The sequence below is a fragment of the Triturus cristatus genome, chromosome 7, assembly GCF_964204655.1.
Source record: "Triturus cristatus chromosome 7, aTriCri1.1, whole genome shotgun sequence".
NCBI lineage: Eukaryota > Metazoa > Chordata > Amphibia > Caudata > Salamandridae > Triturus > Triturus cristatus.
This window is the reverse complement of record NC_140590.1, coordinates 433854161-433875066: the sequence shown is the minus strand read 5'-3', so window position 1 is coordinate 433875066 and position 20906 is coordinate 433854161. Positions and strand designations below refer to the sequence as shown.

The window sequence follows — 20906 nt, the reverse complement described above, 5'->3', positions numbered from 1 at the left end:
GTATCGGTGTTGCACCCTTTTCTGAAGCCCGATGGAGGAGTTTCCAGAAGGTTGTTGCTGTCAATGTGTTGGTTGAGTTGGAGGAGAACACATCTTTCGAGTATTTTGGCTAAAAAGGGGAGGTTGAAGACAGGCCTGAAGTTGTTGGGGTTATTTGGGTCTGTGCCTGTTTTTTTTAGTAATGGCGTGACTTGGCTGATTTTAGGACAGCCTGGCAAGACTCCGGTTCTCAGGGAGCTATTTATAATCTTGGCCCAAAGAGGGGCTAAGACGTGGTTCAGCTTTTTTGCCAGGTGAGCAGGAATAGGGTCAGCTATGTGGGAGGAGGGATTGGACATGTTAATCATTTCAGTGATGTCTGCTTCTGAGATTGGGTTGAATGTCTTCCAGCACCTGGGGGAGTGCGTGGTGGAGTTGTCTCCTTCAGTACTGGATTGCGGGATTTCGTTGAATGACAGGGAGTGGTCGTCAAGGGAGTGCTCAATCTTGGTGATTTTATCATTTAAGAAATTGGCAAAATTGTCACATAGTTCTTTGGAGGCCTGCCCGGTTATTGTTGGAGGCTTGGATGTTTGTTGTTTAATGATTGTGAAGAGCTCTTTGGGACGGTTTTTTGCATTGTGTAATACGCTGCGGAAGAAGGTAGCTTTTTCATTCCTGATGTGTTTTTTATATTTCCTGCGTTCTGTTTTGAGCTGGTCAAGGTTGGTTACGGATGAGTTATTCCGCCAAAGTCTTTCAGTGGCTCTGGGTTGTCTTCTTTCAGAGTTTAGGTCTATATTGAACCAGAATCTCGATGGGGTGTTCCTGACTCTTTTTTTTTCAAAGGGGCTACTTGGTCTAGTATGGTTGTCATTGTTGCGTTGTAGTGTGCAGTGAGTTTGGCTGAACAGAGGTATTTGTAGTGGGGGGAAGTAGTGTCTTCACCCTTTCTTCCAGTTCGGCAAGGGGAATCTGTCTTAAACTTCTCGCCCAATGACAGGATTCCTGTATTTTGGAGGAGGATTCATTCAACCAAGTTTCTGTGATGAACGTAATATCAATGTCATAGTTCAGGATGGTTTCTGCTAGTTCTGTTGCGTGTTTGGTTGCAGATCAGCAGTTTATAAGCATGCAGTTGGACGTTCCCTTGGTGTTGAGTTTCTTAGGGGGAGGTGCCATGGGAATATTGATGTGGTTAGCTGGTGGCCTCATCGTTCTTAGTGAGATGCGGTCTCTATCAAATCCTGTGATTATCTGGATCATGGAGCTGGGGTTGTCATTAGGTGATGATGAGTCGTAAGAATTGGCTAGATCTTTCGCCTCCCTCAGGGACATTGCAGCACTTGTTCTTTTGGGTTTCTGAGGCTGGTTTGTAAAAGGAGTCGAGTTCCAGCTGTGCGGCTGTGTCTTGGGAAGACGTGGGTGTTGATTATTGGTGCTGGTGGGTGGAAGGCTTCAGATGTGTGGTTAGGTTCAATAAGATTTTGTTTATACCCTGTATTACTATCTCTAATTGGCTTTCTATCAGATAAAGTCTCTGAATCATATTCAGTGAGGATGGGGTAATGGTGTTTAATTTCAAGCTGGCCTGAGTGGGGCAGTACAGAGAGTGCCTGTCAGTGAGAGTGTGGTTCATGGTGTCATTGGTAACTATATCGTTCATGATGGTTATCGTGGACATTTGGTTTGAGCACTCTTGTCTTGTTTCAGACAGCAGATTGTTGAGTGCTGATGAAAGGTGAGAGTCTGGTGAATTTGTTAGTGGGTCAACCTCACGAGCAGCCTGTGGGAAAGAGGATCGCGGTAAGGGAAGAGTGGAGGGGGGGTCGCCAGGGGGTTGGGGAGTCGCAGTAGTGACGTTCCTTAGAATTGGTCTGGATAAGATGTTTTTAGTGTGCGAGTGAGGGGTAGTGGTAGAGGTAGAGAGAGTGGTGATGGAGGGGGTAAATTTGAAGTTGTTGTTGCGAGTTGTGAGATTGTTTTGTGTTGTCACTAGTGGGGCGGTTGGTGGGGGAGGGGGAGATGTGCCAGTGAGTAAAGTGCAAATGAGTGATGGCATGCCGCAGCTTGTGAAATAGTGATTCAAATGAATCTAGGTTGGCGTTGTTGGCTTGAATCAAGACTATTCTGTTTCTGTTGATGGTAGCAGAGGTGTTGCCATTGAACAAAGGAGAGTTTGAGTTTGAGATTGTCGGTTTGCAGCTGTGAGGGGTGCTGGTAGTTTTGGATATAAGAAGGTAGGTCCTAAGTATAGTGTCCCATTTTGCAGGTCATTGGGTGTGGAAAATGAGATCCATTTTTTGTTGGCCTTTAGAGGAATTGTATTATAAATCAGCGAAGAGTGCTTCAGGGTGTTGTTTAATCAGCCTATGTTTGAATTTTTTTTTCGTCTTTAGTGAGAGATTAGGGAGGATGATGATGGAGAAAGAGTTTGGGCCGGGAGGTTTCATGCACTTTGGCATTGAGGGGTGGAGGGAAGTTGATGGGGCAGGCAGCATCTTGCCTCAGTGAGTACCCAGATGTCATTTACGCGTAGATAGGTGGCTTTCAACCTGAGGGTCTACCCTGGATATTGGTATAGGAGGGACAGAGCAAGGAAGTGCTGGAGGCAGCCTGGAATCAGCCCAGTCCTTAATGGCTGGGAGTATGAGAGCTTAACTATTATTTATTGTTTCTTTCTACATTTCATTTTATGAAACTTGCTTTAGAATCCGCCTACATAGCTGGAGAGAGACTGGTTTTGTAATGATTAGGTTGTGCGGTTGGAGAGTTGGTTTCCTTTGTCTTTTCCTGTGCTGCGAGGGTAGAATAAGTCCTTTGTTAGTTTCCACGGTATTTTGATTCCCTCTTGGTGAGAGTTCTCTTTTTGTTTCTCAACCTGGATTGTGAGAGTATATGTAGTCTTTTGTTAATTTCCACAGTATTCTCGACCTAGGTCGTGAGAGGGTTTTTCCTCCCACTGGTTCCCTTTGAAAAATACATGTATGCTGTGCATAAACTACTTTTCAAATACACCTGTTATTCATACTACAATGTTTTTCAAGATAAACAAAGAACAACTAACATCTACTCATATTATTTTTCAAATCATGCAGAGCCTAAATTGCACACAACAGATACTGTGCAGTAGTACATGTTGATGGTGTTTTGCCATATTACATTGTTGGGTTATAATGTATGTTCAGATCTGAAGTAATACTTCACTGTGTAACAAACTGCATCTATGACATGTCATAAGCTATTTGAAAAGATTGTGCATTTGTGAAACTCTCCCAGTGAAAATCTGACACTTCTTGTCCTTAATATAGGATAATCAACAGCAGCAGCACTGCACCCTCAATTGTGCACCCGACATTGCTGTAAATGGGGCGTGTGACTAATGCATCATCCTTTCTTAAGAAAGTCTCTAGTTTCATCACCAGAGTGCTCATAATGAATGTCATATTTGTTCATGGTCAAGAATAAGAAATCACTATGATCAGAGAAGTTTGATTGTTTTTCATAACATATAACGTAAGAACAGTTAGTGTCTTTTAGTAGATTTTGACACAGGTGGCTCTATAGGACATGCGACAGACACAATAATATTAATCAATAGAATATAACAGTGTAGCTTGATGTAATCTGACATAATATATTATAATATAACTTTAAATAAAACATATTGTTATTTGAAAATAGGTTATTCTTCACTAATTGTGTTCTGTAATTCAAAAAAATAATTTGGGTTGATTATCTTTAGATTAAAGCACATACTGTTTATACATTCCCTAGTTCCTTACAATTCAGGTCTATAATTTAACTTTTCTGAATACCTTCTATCTTTTACATTCTTCTGAATAGCCACTATCTTTCTTATTTCTGGATGATAAAGTTGAGGTACCTGTATTTAAACAATTCTTCTTCTAATGCCCACCCATGTCCTACTTTCCTTGAACGCCGTGGTTTCTCGTGTTTATGCTCACTTCCCACATCTTGGGTACAGTTGTTGTAATTGTTGTCACCTCTCTGCAGCAGTTTACTTACCTAGTGCTTTCTATTGATCCCCCTTTGTATTTTTCCTGTTCATCAAATCCCTGCACCCCAAAAATTAGCTCCTCTGTTTATTCACTGATTCTTCACAGTACTGCTTTTTCCATCTTATCCAATAAATTAGTTTATTGCATTGCCTAAATATTTATTTTCCCATTTAGAAACTCTTTCCACTTGACATGTTAAATAATGAGTAATGTATAATAAATACATTTAAGCCTCTGTTTAAGCTTTGACACAGTCTAGGCTTTTTCATCTTGTGCACTAGGTTAAAAACAAATACAATTGTTTGAAGAACTTGCATTCTCTATAGTAAAAATATTTACTATACACTTTGTAGATCACATAGGGATTTTTTTATCACGCACTGCTTCTTTGTTTTCTCACGCACTGGTTACATTCATGCAAGTAATAACTTACTTAGCTGCCCCCTTCAGGTCTATCAAACTATGCCTGTTGATAAGTTGTCCAACAAATGCATATAAATACAAAATGTATGCATGGATAGCTAGTTTCATTTGTCTTTTGCGGCTTCTGACATTTTGACTTTTGACATTCAAAGGGATTTTGTATCTCAAATCGTAAAAGAGCAGTTTTCCTAATGATAAAACTGTATATCTTAAATATTATGTTCATCATAATGTAACAGTCTAGTCAGATGACAAGTATCAAAGTAAAACTATATCAGTCCCAGAAAGTTTATTGGACATGCAACAAATACAGATGATTGGGAGAGCAAAAAATTGTAACGCCACCAAGCGGTTTCCCTAAGAACAGAAGAATTAAAGTTATTACTGGTGGACCAGGTACTATTGTATTTCATCTCCTTATCTCTATTATGGGACATAATATGTTGAGGTTAATATCACACTTAGGGTCTACTCTTGGACTTACAATTCCGTAAGACCTGTTTTTTTATCTGTACTTAAGTGTGTGTGAACTATGTACCAATTGCTTTGCAGGTTCAGATTTTGATTTTGATCCCCAATGTTCTCCAGAAATGCGCAGTTAGCTTTATTTTTATAATGAAAAGAGGAACATATTCAAGATACTTCACATTATTTCTTGGTTAATCTTCACAGGGTGAGTTGTAAGTAAAAGAATTTGCTTACTACTGCTATTGTGATTGACAATTTTCTGATCGTAATCCCACCAGGTAGCCATTATAAGAAAGCTTACATCAAATGTTTTTGTCTTAAAACAGAAAGCCAGAGGTGGACAAGGTGATAATGTGCCCTATATTTAAATTGTTTATTCTTGTTCTCCATCATTCTCCCTTATTTACTCATGCTAAAGGCTTCACCTAATTTAAAAAATTGTCTCTATCAAGCAAACCTTCTCTCTTAGGCATCACACTAATATATTATCCCTTTTTTCTACAGACACTTTATTCAACCTGTCTTCTCCTTTTCACTCCATTACATAAATTCCTCATAATTCTTTCACTGTCTCCTCCATCTATTTTGCTCATGACATGCATCCTACTCTTTGCTGCAAGAGCCTGTTCACTTCTCTACAGAAGGTAAAGAGGTCTTGCCATCAATGGTCTACCTTAATATATGTTTTTACTCACAACACCGCAAACTTTTTATACAATACCAATACAGTCGGCACAGCTCACAGAATGAAATACCGGAGTGACTTGGCCATGCCCTTGACCTTGGCTTAAAAATTATGCATCTTCGTGTTTGTTCGTCTACGCCAGTATGTCTATGACTTTGTGCACCACGCCATGATTCTACCGAGATGCCTTTATATTCATATGCTTGTTCGTCCACTTGAGCGTCACCACAATACTATGTGTGATGACAGCCTACCACTTGGTAAATAGTATGCTGGGGGATAACAGTAGATGGTAAATACCACAAGCACACAGTCGACCAGTGGGGGACCTTAGCTCCGTTCTCTACCTGTACCCTCCTACAAGGGTTTACACACACAACTGCCTTTCCTCCATTCCTTTTATCTTGTTTCTTTTGTCGTTCCAGATTACATTACTCTAGCAAGTGGTACTTTGACTAATTGACAGGCCACCACAATGCACTAGCACTCACTGCACTCCTTACATTGGTCCTGAAGAAGCGCAACGGATCTCCTCCTGAGACCACGATCTGCGCGAAAGATGTCGACCTTCAACATGCCCAATATGAACATGACACCTGTGTAGCTACTGAGGGCCATTATCACCTCCAAGCAGCACGACCGTCTGGTTTTTTATTGATGACAGAGGGGTTATTCCCTAATAAATCTACTAGTTTCCCCTCCAGCCATCTTTTAACCTCACACTCAGACACCACTCCCACTCAGACTGCACACACTCTTACAGCTTTATTTTTTCAAAAGATCTCTGATAAAGTGACCCTTCGAGGGACCTGTAGGGCATTGCTGCGCTGGCCCAATGAGGGCACCAAGATAAGGACACACTGTCCCCAGGCATTATATTAAGAGAACGACTCCTTCTCCCCGCCTCCTATCACACTTTTTTCATAGGAACTGTGACTCCCCCTAGCAACACTTCTTTACAAGCTCTTTGGATTAGGTCTGAGGAACTACTTTGTGTTTCACTTCAACTCTCATTAAGTTCCATTATTTACTCATCTTCTCCTCTTCAAATAATTGACATTGTCTTTATCTTTCTTCATGTAGCCATCATCTATTCTTTTCGACCCCCTATTTCTATTTTGTACATCTTCACACCTCTTTCTTTTGGATTCCATCTTTAACCTTCATTGATCCACTATTCCTATCCCTTTCTTCTCTCATAAAACCTTTTAATCTCTCTCTCTGCTACTTCCAATATGTAATACTTAAATAGAGCATATCTTTATTCTGCTCAGTTTCCAAAATGGATTTAATTTGTGATTGGGTACTCAAACAGGTAACAACATGGTTCTCTTAAACAAGGTGGAAATGGTAGCTCTTTGCAACTTTAGATCTATATTGCATGTCTGAAAGAACCTGAAAGTGCTAAAATTGAAGGAAAGAAGACGCATGACTTAGGTTATTTCATTAGCAGATTTTTTTATATCATGTTGTGTAGCTTCATCTTTTCTGTCATGCTTTTTTGCAGCATTTACTTGTTTAAATATAAGAACATTCTTGATGCTAAATATTTATAAAACTGTGACCTTTGCAGCTATCCATATCATCAACATGACTGAACCTATCTGTAGTATGTTGAATTAGACATTCCAATAGGGCCCATTTTACAATGTCTTGTAGATATGTTTATTGTTATGAAAGAACTAGAATACATTTAGCACATGATATTCCTGTTATGGGGCAATTTCTTGTGATGCCCAGAATCATGGCTGGAATCCATTTCTCTAAACCCGTTATTTCTAGGCATTTTGTTAAACCGTCCTGTGTTGTCACTGACAAGAGGTTACATGGAATATAGATATAAAAAAGGAAATAAATGCTTATTACAGTGCCCATGGCTGATGCACGTAAAAATATTTTGATGACCTGGATGAGAGTTCCCTTCAATGGCCCTAACTTAGTTTCTTAAAATATAATTGTATTTCAGGGAAGCAATATTCACCATCCAGTATAATATCCGTTCATTCATGAATGTCAAACACTGGTCCTGGATGAAACTTTTCTTCAAGATAAAGCCTCTACTGAGGAGCGCTGAGTCTGAGAAAGAGATGGCCAACATGAAGGAAGAATTTGCGAAAACAAAAGAAGACCTTGCCAAATCAGAGGCTAGGCGGAAAGAACTAGAGGAAAAAATGGTCAAACTTCTCCAAGAAAAGAATGACCTAATGCTTCAAGTCCAATCTGTAAGTAAACACGTCTCTGTTATTGATTTTATTTTAGTTGTTGGTGATATTTTTTTAAACTACAACAGTACCCGTATAAATATGCCTATTGCTCAGCCCGTGCTTAGAAATTGCCCTCAAAAGACATGCATGTTTTGTTAATTTTGTGGCTAGGCTGCCAAACCACTTATGTGGCGGAGTCCCAGCCTCCAGCAATCTGAAGGCTGCCCACTATCAAAATGGTGGGCTTCCTGTCACTTTGTTGGGGGATTTTCATTCAAACTGCTTTGTGAACGCAGAGGGGGCATTTTCAGTGAAAATATAATATCCGATTGGCCACCAGTTCGTGACAGTCTACTCAGCCAAAATAAGGGATTTGTTTCTAAAAAAATCTGATGTCCCAGAGATCGAGGGCGTTTTTTCCATTTACATTTGGGGCATGTTTTCTTACCTGGGACTGTCATGCATAGCTTAGTCGAGCCACACAAGCAAAATCAGCATTGACAGGGCCACAATAAGTGGCAGATAGGCTACCAGCTAGACGTTTTCAATGGCGGAGAAATCTGAGACTCTGCTGCTTGAAACTCAGCTGTTTCCCTGACACTAAATGAGTCAACAAAATTGTGAGCGTAGTGGGATGGGATATCCACCAATTTATGCTGGATGTTGCATTCCACCAAAGCCCAAATGAGGCCCATCATCAGCTAATGAATCACTCATGCAATCAATAACCTTGTTTGTTTGATTGTGTGAATTGAAAAATAAATGGCATGCTTAATTTATTTTACCGTAGAACTTTGGTTTTCAAATAATTACTCAATACATACATTGCCCCATTCAGATCTATTGTATGTAAACATATGTTACAATTAACAATAGTAAAAATTCTGAATGTTCAAGTGTATTTGGTTTGTTTAGCATTTTGAGTACATGACACTCTGGCCCTATGAGCTGGCCTTTCACAAATACTGCTAAGGTGCTGGCTTCTCCAAATCTCGTCTAACCATGATAACTATGTTATTATTTTTAAAATGGAGTCATAGCATAAGTCTAAGGAAATAATCTATTGAAGGTTCTTATTGTCCGTTGTAACCCCATTTCTAATGGAGACGTGTTTCAATTACACCCTTCACTGTTTCCCTGATCATCTTGAATAGAGTACATGCTCTTTCGTGTTGTTGTACATATTGTCTAACATATGCATTCCGCCTATTTCTGAGGCGTCCTATTGTTACAGATAAGGGGCTGAGACATTGTGAGATAAATGTAATTTGTCCAAGTTTGTCCCATCATTTAGTGAGGAAGACAGTGTCCCATCTCTGTTCCACCAGTTTTTCAGTTGATGATTTGAACACTTCTTGTCCAAACTGTGCTCCCTTTTTTCTGATAAAGAGAGGTTTGTAATAAAACAAACATTCCTTAGTGCTAGAAGTGGTCATTCATCAAGTTCACATCATGCATTTGATCTTGTTTTGAAGACGAGATGTCTCCCCTGAACAAATGTACTTGTAAATATGGAAAGGTCGGCCCCTGTGGCACCATTATAGATCCAAACAGGCAGAATTCAGTTGTAAATTTCAGAGATCGAGTGATCCTTGTGTTGTAAAACCCATCATTTTTCTCTAATGTGCAGTAACCATCAAGTTTCCATAAACTTAAATGCTTGTGATGTTGTTTTACTCTGTTCAAGTTGACAGACATCAATCAGCTATGCACCTACCAAGATTAAATATGACAGTCCTAATGCTCAGGTGCATTGCTACTTTAGCTGTGGTCTCACCCACACCCCCTGTATGTTTGTGAATAGCCCTTGTGTAGATTGTGCGGGGACTTGAGGGACCCCAAACGTGAGTTTGTCTGCACAGACAGCATTCACTTGGATCATTCTGTATGACAGAAGAACTGACCAGACCTTTTGTTAATAACAAACTTGAGTTGGAAATCCAAAATATTTTGAGATTCACCTACTCTGCCACAATGCAATCACTTGCACCTCCAGCACAATGTATGCTATGAGGCTCACAGTATCACATAGGCACAATATTTAAACAAGTAAATCATCAAGAATACAGGCGTACCAGTGACCTAGATTACTACTGTAAGGACCCTGCTGAATAGTTTAATTAGCTCATATATTTCACTGAAAGGCCTAATACTGGATTATATAGAGATCAACCCTGAAATAGAGGGGCTGTAGCAAAGAGTTTTTCATGTTTGGACTCCCCAGTTTTGAACGTTTACTGTGAGCGAGTCTCACTAACTGAGTCTCATGCACAGTAAATTTAAAAGAAATGGAATGAATGTGCTGTCCACCAGATAAGGACACTGCTGCACCACTGGGGAGGGGCTCTAGGTTGGTTACGCAAGAACATGTGAGCACCTGTATGTGCTTGGGCTCTGCGTATGAGACTACCATGTTGTGCAGTCTGGTATCTTTGCATTGGTAGCCTCTCATGGAAGGGACCCTTTGAGGACTGGAGCAGTCCTGTCGTAAGCCTTTTTAATGGGAGTGGGCATCCATAGTGTAGGTCTGTAGTGCTTACTGAAAGTCTGTGGTGATCCGCTAAATGACACATTATAAGTGAAATCTGCACCAACATACAGTTTTGCTCCACATAGGCCTACAGGTCCTGTGCGGTATTAATCTTAGCATAAACCTTGAATGTAGATCAATTGTCACGGTTCTCATAACTACACTTCTTATGGCACAGTGAGATTTTTCATATTTCCCTGACTCAGCCATAATCATATTTTAGGCGTTTATCACCCTTACTGGTCCAAGTTAATTAATGTGCTAGCCAGCAGGAGAGTCGAATGCTTCCCCGCACAATAGAGCCATTAACAGTGCTTGGCCCAGCTCCTAAAAGGTGTGGAAAGGAAATCTGCATCTTTGAATTAACTGTTCACACTGTACCTGGTCGGGACATGCTGAAGCCCACAGAAACAAAGGAGGAAGGCTAGACCTCTGGAGCCAAACACAGGAGGTGCTCCTTTTTGAAGTTTTGATGGGAAGGGTACTGGCAAATGTGTCAGTTGGGAGAGGAGCTGAGACTCCCAGGGAAGATCTTTCCTTAGAAAACTTGAAGTCGCCATCTTAAAATGGCCCAGAATACTGTGTTGGAAGGTTATGACAGGGGAGGAGTGATACTGTGGCACACATGGATTGACCAGGGGTGCCTGGCTTCTAGAACTTTCCATCTTCACTTAAAAACCTGTGCACGTGGGAAGTTTTTTTTAGAAGACACTGGTCCTGGGAGCGATGATTGCAAAGAATTCCTGGCTGGAAGGAGAAACCACCTGGCCCAACTGAGAAGATGGACTGAAGGACTTTGACTCCAGTTAGCACCCAGTACTAGGACGAGTCTATTCAGGGCTGTGTAAGACGCGCTGTAGCAGTAGAGTGTCATGAGCCCCGGTAGAGGACATGTCTGGCAAAGGAGCAGCAAAAATCAAGCTCCCCCAATGGCAATCCAATTTAGAGGTCAGGAGACATGACAAAAGTGTTCCTCTGGCTAGAGCTTGCCATTAGGAGTAAAACTACATGACAATTAAGAAAATAATCCCTATGAGGCCAGAGAAACCCAACTCTAAAGTCTGGTACTGAATGAGAAAATGAGCCAAAGCACGCCATATGTCCAAGAATTCCCCTGTGAAGGGCAAAGCCCATGATGGTTGGCAAAACAACCTTTATTCATAATTTGAATGGGAAGTGGGGAGGTGTGTGAGTCCCCTTCCCAGAGCCATATTCGGCTTCTGGGGTCCATCTCCCAGATTTAGCTGCTGTTCCGGGAGACTCTATCTCCTTGGGACACAACGCCAAACATTGAGTGCAACCATGCTGCCTAAGTGTGTGTCCCTCATTCCCCATGCCTGTGTGGTGGTGGAGGGATGCATATCACATCACCACCTGCCCACAAGCCATACAGATGGGAGAAATAGACGCTATTGGCTCCCTCGCAGGCACCCGATTGTGTCAGATGGGCAGGGAGCTATCCAGGATAGTTTAGGGGCTCCCCATGTACCACCTAGAATTACCACACACCATGTGTCCCATCAAAGGGGCACCCAGCTCTAATATGGAAATAAACATATTTGCACCATAAAAAAGGGTTGAAAACACAACGTGAGGCTGCATCTTAACAAAAGAAAGCAACATTGGCAATGCCCCCGCTCATAAAAAAACTCATCCCTTGGTGTAAATGAGCACCACAGAGTCCTCTGGAGCACTCCCAAAATATGCCTACATGTTTCCTGTGGTGAGTCAGGAGGGACAGGGGCACCACCAACCATTTTGAGGAGTGTTTGTGGGGCTGCAAGAAACACTGAAGCCCTCAAAAGATGCTCCCAAAAAGTCTCCCGGGGTTGCATCCATGACCCCAGGGGAAGTTTTTCAGTTCCATGCAATGCTAGAGCTTAAGGTTTGGCACAGAGATGCTGGAGTGGGGCATTTTTGGTTGGTCTTAAAACTGCAGTAACAGCATAGTAAAGTTAGAAATAAGTCTCTGGGACACGTTATTCAGCACAATGCTTTAATGACAATTTTAATGGTTGTTAATGCAAGATTGCGATTGTGGGATGAGGGTTTTCTGGGGATGTACACTGTTCTGAAGGTGTCACCAAAGGTATTTCTATTTACCTGATTATGTATGTGTGGGATTAATGTGTAGTATTTAGTAGTGTTTGATGATAAAGAAACTTTTCCTCTTTGTAAGCAAAAACACTGACGGGACAGTAATTTATTTAGTGTTGTTTATTGCATACCAGCAAGCCAGGGTACTAACCCACACCACCTCCCCTGAGTAGATCTTGCACTGCTGTACATAGGTACCCTGAGAGAGTTAAGTGCCACTATGGGGTACTTGGCTCCCAATAAAGGGAAGGTTGTGGACTTATTACCTGTGAAGGACTCACATCCTTTGCAAATAATAACCCAATTTCTTAGAGGATCAAAGGCCAGATCCACAAATTAAAAAAAAAAATGCTTTCCTTGAACCTCTAAGATGTGAGTTAACGACTGTTTTAGCGGCCTCATGTTTTGTAGTAGGCTAGAACTAAAGGCTAAACACACTTCTTAAACAGAATGTGCACACTATGTAATTGATGAGCTTGTGAAAGATATAGTAACTATGGCAACTACCCAAATCTACTGAGGATGAAGCAATTAGGTGAAGCAAACAAGAACAACAAAAAAGGCAATTGTAGAATAATGTGTAGCTCTCCTAGATGTTTTTAATAGTGTTGGGGCTACTACATAAAATGCACAACAGCATACCATTTAATCTTTCCAATTACTCCTTCAGATTCCATTAAGTACATTTTGGGGGGAAGGGGTAGATTATTGTCTCCTTCTTTCCTCAGGGGCTACTCAGATGCTAAAAATTAACAACTGAATTATTTTTAAAATCAAGAAGAAATTAGCATTATTTTTACTGCTTTGCATGTGTAGCTTGTGGTTGACAGTGAAATAATTTACCTAGCTTTTGTGTCTTCTACATTTCTCTATTCTGGGCTTCCTCAGACTGTGCACCCTGAATTTTGACCCCAGAATATTGAGGGGACACAATATTGAGGGTAAAATATCGAAACAAAATATCAACAGATAATTAAGTCTAGACTTTCTATACCTAACTCCAGAAATATGTAGCTCATGGTACATATATCTTGAAGGTACTCAGATGTGGAGTTAGGAATAACAAAGCCCTTACGTTTCTGTAGTTTGTCCCTCGATATCCTGTCCTCAATTTACTTGTGCTGTAATATTCTGGAGGCGATATTCAGCAGTCTAATCCTCCTTCATTGAGTATTGCAAGTCAAAAATTACCTTTTTCTGTATCACAGTGATCACGCTAGTGAAATCATTTAGGTTTCCTACTCACATAGTAATCTAAACATGGAATGGCCAAGTAGAAGTGACGCTAAATCAAAATCCTAATCAAAGAAAGAAATCAATGGATTAAACAAGTTTCATGTGATTATTTTAGCAATGTGTTTCAAAACATTCTAATCAGGTAATATGAGAAAATCTAATTTCACTCATTTTTGCAAAGGAAACTGACAATTTGATGGATGCGGAGGAAAGATGTGACCAGCTGATTAAAACCAAAATTCAGTTGGAGGCTAAGATCAAGGAGCTCAACGAACGCCTTGAGGATGAAGAAGAGTCCAACGCTGAATTGACAGCGAAGAAGAGAAAGCTAGAGGATGAATGCTCTGAGCTGAAGAAAGACATTGATGACCTTGAGCTAACATTGGCCAAAGTAGAGAAAGAGAAACATGCCACAGAAAACAAGGTGCGCTGTCATACTTTACTGTTATTTTATGGAAAAAATGCTTTAATTATAGGCAACATTATGGGAATGAAACCAACAGTTCAGTCTCAGTGTTACACTTATAAAAGCATTATACCTATTGTATTGTACTCACATCCACATATGGGATGTCCCTGACTTTCAGCAATACAATCAATAGACGAACAAAGAAGTTAATTGATCATTCATGTACATCTCATTCCAAGGTTTCTATATTTTGAAATTCCTAATTCATTATAAATTAACTTGCTGTTTGAAAATTGCCACCAAAAGCCAAAGCATCAACCACTTCTCATTAAAATATGTGTGTTTCACATCCTGTTGTGGGACAGCAGAGCTTACACTTGATTTTGAGTATTATGTGACTGCCAATGAATTTGGCAATATTCCAAAATTCCAAAATTCTGGCAGAATACAGCTGTCACAGCTGTAAGTGTGCGGTGTATAATAGGAAGGAATGACAATTAGAACAAAAGTTAAGAAAAAAGAGGTTATAGAGAAGACAATGATAGGAGAGTAAATAAATGAAAGAGATGAGTAACGGAGGGTGGCAGAGTATTTGGAGTTGGTAGAAGGGACCATGGTTCTGGAGGAAAGCTTTGTGAATTGAATTCAGACAAAAGGCTTAGATTTTGTTAATATGAAGAATATTGGACCTTCTCAAGACCAAGATAGGCCCTTTTCTGGAATCTCAGGTAACCATTCTTTGAATGTAATAGTGCTTACAGTGTAGAGTTAACGTCTGATAGCCTATAGCTACAATAAGGGCCATCACCCTCCAAACTGAGTTCAGTGCATGAGGAAAATAGCAAGATCAACTAAAGGATCTAAGAAAATATGTACAAGAATGTATCTTACAAATATTGATTTCAATTATTGTCACAGGTGAAAAATCTCACTGAGGAAATGGCGGGTCTAGATGAGACTATTGTAAAATTAACAAAGGAAAAGAAAGCTCTTCAAGAGGCCCACCAACAAGCCTTGGACGACCTGCAGGCAGAAGAAGACAAAGTCAATTCTTTGACCAAAATCAAATCAAAATTGGAACAGCAAGTAGACGATGTATGCATTTCATTATTGGGAATTTTGCATTTATGGAAAGTACAGTTACACCAGTAGCAACATTGATCTAAATCTAATGTTTTTCTGCAGCTGGAAGGTTCCCTGGAACAGGAAAAGAAACTTCGCATGGATCATGAAAGGTCGAAGAGAAAACTGGAAGGGGATTTGAAGCTTGCCCATGACACCATTATGGATTTAGAAAATGACAAGCAGCAGATGGATGAAAGACTAAAGAAGTAAACAAAATACCAGTCTGGTTAGTTTATATATGTTTATAATAATCTTATTCTCCTAACTCACGATGTCTCTAATTGTCTTGCAGAAAGGACTTTGAGATAAGCCAGCTGCTTAGCAAAATTGAGGATGACCAAACACTGGATTCCCAACTACAGAAGAAAATCAAAGAACTACAGGTTAGTGTCTTAGTTTGTTCACTCTATCCACTTTACTGTACTTCATCTTAATTTTCCTTATGGTGATTAATTTTCTGATCAAAGCGCTTACATTTCAATATTATGAAAAAGCATTGCCTTGGAATTCTAAATGATAATGATAATTCGAATAATAAGAGAAGTATGTTTAGTACCAAAAACGTTCTCCTCAGATGCATAGTATTGTGACATTGAAGCAAAATTCTAGTATTTCTGTGTATTCTAGTGCATCCTGTAGTACTTTTTTTTAAAGTACTAAATATGTTCTTATTGCAATGGGGTTTTGCCTAACATGTGCCTGTAGTTTGAAAGGAGAGTATATTTTTCATACCAAATCTATGAAAGAAGTTGCATAGAACATTGCCACAACTGTGGGTCTTGCCCTGTTCGGGCACAGATCATCTTGCCTTTGTTGTAGAATTGTCTCACACACATTCGTATATCTGCTGTGCAGGTATACCATTACCCTGGCATAGTGGGCAGCACTCCTTGCAAGATCTCTTCCAAAATCATGCAGCAAACTATAAATGTAATATTGTCATTTTCTCTCACATGATGGTGTTGCATTGGGGAGGTGATGGTGAGTGGGAGGTGATGGTAGAGGGGATGAGCAAGCTAGAACAAGGTGACTGATAGTAGGGACTAGAAGCAGACCAGCAAAGCTAGTGTAGGCTGTCTTTGACATGCTTCCATTCTGGATAAAGAGCTAAAAACATGTTTAGCTACCTTTCACCTGAAAGAGTGAACAGCACACTTCCAGAAAGAAAAGAGAGCTGTGTTCTGGTACGGCGACCTTAAGGAAAACATTCCACTGTGGATGAACAAGAGTATCTTCTGTTATTGACATTTATATATGAAGTACGGAACATGATTTACAAATTTAGCTACATGTGAAGCCACTTGTCATAGAGACAGTATAAGGTAAATTCTTCACATTAAAGAAGTAGAAGGACTCTCCTAATGCTGATATGAAAATAGATTTGAGGGGACGTAAAAGGACCTAACATACACACTGACATTGCGCGTCTCAATATTTGCTTTGTGGGAAGAGCGGAAGCATACTTAAGTTAACTAATAACAATGGACAAAGATGACAATATCCTGCATTGAGTGGTGATAGAGTGCCAAGTCAATAGTATAACTTTTGTTTAGGACGCAAAGGCTCACTAGCCTTTACGAAGGCCGGACATTTGCTGAAATATCAATGCCTCCGAACGACCTGAAAGGCTAGTCCTGAGCCACTCGCAGGTTTTTGATTAAACCTACCCTGCTTACCTTTCAGAGACTCCAGCCTGTCATCTAAAGTCTCAACACTGCAATACAGTAGTACCCTCTGGTTAGATTTACAACCATTGTATTTTGAGAATGCAGTCTGATTAACCAATCACAAAACATGAGCAAAGCACTAAAGTAAAATGCTAATTACATACTCAAGGAGTAAATAACTAACATAAATTGATAACTTAGCTGCATAGTCTATGATTAGGATGCATCGTGTCCTGTTAGAAGCCTGGCAGCAAGCAAGGCCTCTACAAAGTTGCAATGGCTTGTAAATAAAGTATATGGTAAAACTTTCTTTCAGTTCCCGGTAAACAATTTTTGAAGTCACAGGAACTCTCCAAACATAAACTCCTCATTAATAGGATGTTCTTGAACACAGGAAGTCCCCACTCTCAGAAAGGCCATGGTCACAGGAGTGTTAGCTCTCAGGAATGCCTAGTCGCTCCCAAAGATGGAAGACGTAGCCAGTCACCACACTTGTTACTGTGAGTTATGAGCCAGGAGCACCTAGTGCTTGTTACGGAGAGGACTGGTACCAGGAGGGATAGGAGGTAAACTGTGAGTCCTCTTGTAGAGGTACATAGCAGGCTTTTTGGTAGCAGTGCTTATATAGGTTGAAAGGAATGTTAGGGTTTTATAGGGTTTATGACGGTGTGCCACATGGAATACGTAATATGATAATCTTATTTATCTGCAATAGGATTGTCACGTTGAAATCATTATGTGGAAATGGGTTATACACAATTGATAGCCAGATATGTTGGATTTTTTAGGTATCAATTTTTTTTAAAACTGAACAAATATTTTAAATGAACAGTTATTAACTACTTAATCATCGTCATAAATAAATAACTTTATTAATCTAACGCTTAACTAATCCTCAGTTTCTACAAGTGGGGTGAGTGAATATTTAAATGACATAACTCATTTTTTGTGGTGTAAATGTAATTGAACTCTGACTTATTTTCTACAAACATTACATTGATTGAAGCACACATAGAGCAGAAAACAAGTTCTTCAGGTTAGGGTCTTGGTGGAATGTGCGTAACATTGAGGAATCTAATTTTCAGCTGAAATGGTCTATCATTGCTCATTGATGGTTAGTTTCAAAACTGTTGAGCAATAGTTTAAAGCTCCTAGTCGAGCATTAGTTAACACTGAGCAATTCAGAGTTCATGTAAACATCATTACCAATGCTCAATGAGGCTCAGTATCAACAGGACAGAGAAAGAGCTAAGAGCTGCAAGTGGCGTGCGCCATGAATTGCCATGAATGCCCATGATGGACTATCTGCACAGAAACTGACACTCTAATAGGATGTGCATGAATCAAATGCATTCAGCTGGCCAGATGTCTAAGACCAGCCAAACTTTTAAATGGGATTTAAATGTTTTACTTACCTAGCCTCCACCGAGTCTTTATCATCTTACTTTACATCATCAGCTGGCTTCAAGGAAGAGTAAACTGAACACGTCCAAACCAATCTAGAGCCTCCTGATCAGTGGGTCTACCCTCAGTGCTTCTCCACTGGGTTGATATAGCCTGGTTCCACCATGCTTACTCTTGCAGTTTGGGAGGCTAACACCTCTGAACTTGTCCACTAAGGCAACCACTGTACCGAGTGCACTGTTTTGTAGCCTACTGTGTGTACCACTTTGCAGAAAGTGGGATTAAATAGATAAATTAATCTATTAGAAGCCACTGGATTAATCAAGTGAACATTATTCCGTTAGATTGCTGAGTTGACTTTTAGTGGCAAAACTTCCCATACCTGTTTCTGAAAAACTTTACAAGTGTTTGCATTTTGCAAATAAATAAAATGTTGAACATATCTGAAGCCGACTTCCATTCCACAGTGAACCGGATATTCAGTTTATGCTCAGTTTATATATTACAACAAAATCTCAACAATATAGCCTTTCTTTGTCTCTGACTAAGTGGTAATTTCACTTCTGATAGGCGCGGGTGGAAGAGCTGGAGGAAGAAATGGAAGCTGAGAGGGCGATGCGCGCCAAGGCCGAGAAGCAGCGGTCTGACTACGCACGTGAGCTCGAGGAGATCAGCGAGCGCCTCGAGGAGGCTGGTGGCGCCACCTCGGTCCAAATTGAGATGAACAAGAAGCGGGAGGCTGAATTCCAGAAGATGCGCCGGGATTTGGAAGAGGCAACGCTGCAGCACGAGGCAACGATGGCCGCCCTACGCAAGAAGCACGCGGACAGCACCACGGAGTTTGCAGAGCAGATCGACAGCCTGCAGCGCGTCAAGCAGAAGCTAGAAAAAGAGAAGAGCGAATTTCGGATGGAGATTGATGACCTCGCCAGTAACATGGAAAATATTTCGAAATTAAAGGTATTGTACAGAGATTTCTGCAAGATGCACATTGGCTAAAATATTACAGGGGTGTTATTAGGATCAAGAATGACCATATGAACCTGGTATGCTTTCAGGCTAATCTGGAAAAAATGTGCCGCACACTTGAGGACCAGCTGAGTGAGGTGAAGTCAAAAAGCGAAGAGAACCAGCGCGGGATAACGGACCTGGCAGCCCAGAAGGCGCGCCTGCAGACCGAATCAGGTAATTATGTTGTACACCAATGGATTACATTCAACTCTTTAATATGTCAAGTGTCTGCAGGAATTTTAGAACATCATAGTCAAATGAGTGGAGAGCCCAGGCTCTGAGATCATGAAATATTGAGGAAATATATCATACTCACAGTTATTGTGCAGCCCCATCACACCACTTCAATCAGGGAGACAGACTGCAGAAGGTAGGTGTGCCTGTTTCTGCCTCACCTTCCTATCATGGACGCCAAATAGGGGCGCAGCTGCTTCAATTAGCTTACCAGGGTGCCCCTGACACTGGACTTCCTACCCTGATCCGAGGAGCCCATAAAAAGAAAACAGGGCTCAAAAAGCCCTCTTTACTTTTCTTAGTTTCCTCTTTTTGCCCCAGCACTAACACTCAGCAGCAAGTAAGATGTTGGGAGGATAAGTGTGGGGCCAGCGATGAATGCTGCTATGTCATTGGGTGTGAACGCACATGTGATATCAATTCCAGCATTTTGTTGAATTGTATCCATATTGTCTTTCTCCCTTAAAACTGCTATAGAGACATGTTCATGGTTCATTGAACGTGGAACTGGTCCACTTGGGTGGATCACCCAAACTAGTCCAGTTGTTTTTCTTTATTGGTGGCTAAGTAAGATGATGGGTTCATAACCCTCATCAGCCAGGCTATCTTGAATCCAGTGGCAAAGTTAGCAAGGAACCCACGTCTGGGCATATCCCGCCAACTTAGGGCAAACAAAGCAAAACCAAAGGGGATGATGGACAGAGCGTTGAACATTGCAAACACTCACCCCCAGTCAATGAATCTGGGTTTAATCCATCATCATTCTTTAGCTCACTTCGCCACCCTAGTTCAGACATGGCCATATGCAAATCAGTCTGACCCTGTGCCTCATGGGAACAGTCCAGCCCGAACCACCAAGCCATGTCTTCCCTGGACCGTAGACAAGCATCCTGGGAACAGTTGCTTCCGGTCCTAGGATGCTTGTTTCCAGTCCAGGGAGGACCTGGCTTGGCAGTTCGGGCTGGACTGTTCCCATGGAAACACGGGGTCAAGACTGATTTGCATATGGCTGGGTTCAAACTGGAACGGCATGGTGTGCAAAAAAACGATGGATTTAGGCCCAGATCTCTGTACTGGGGTGAATGTATGACATTGTTCTGCATTCTGTCCATCAACTGTTGTTTTTGCATAAGTAAGATGATATACAGAAAGAAAACAATATTGACATGCTTATGTACACTTGCCACTGTCCCTTCCTTGGGCCCCCATTTTGTAAAAATCTGAAAAGTATTTAAGAGAATTAAGTATCAGTAGTTCCTTTTCAGCATTATAAGAACTGAGTAGTGGCATGCATGCGTTGAATATCCAAGGACAATAACACTGCTCTTTACAACTAGAACACTTAAGCACACAGGAGGTGGTTCGTAAGAAAGAACAGTGGCAAGCTCAGGCATGTGTAGATGTTAAATCCA

The 20906-nt window shown here is 40.8% G+C and overlaps 1 protein-coding gene across 3 annotated transcripts in view; it reads left to right on the top strand.

The window, feature by feature from the left end:
- Positions 1-20906, top strand: part of LOC146809885 (myosin-3) — an 85240-nt gene that overhangs the window by 47289 nt on the left and 17045 nt on the right. For all 3 annotated transcript variants that reach the window (XR_014966503.1, XR_014966502.1, XM_085616732.1), the window contains exons 22-28: positions 7544-7799; positions 13826-14068; positions 14972-15148; positions 15239-15384; positions 15471-15561; positions 18820-19209; positions 19308-19434. Coding sequence is in view for 1 of the 3 variants with exons in the window: in XM_085616732.1 (XP_085472858.1) it covers positions 7544-7799; positions 13826-14068; positions 14972-15148; positions 15239-15384; positions 15471-15561; positions 18820-19209; positions 19308-19434 (1430 nt within the window). In the remaining 2 variants the exon portion in view is untranslated. The remainder of the gene's footprint in view (positions 1-7543; positions 7800-13825; positions 14069-14971; positions 15149-15238; positions 15385-15470; positions 15562-18819; positions 19210-19307; positions 19435-20906) is intronic.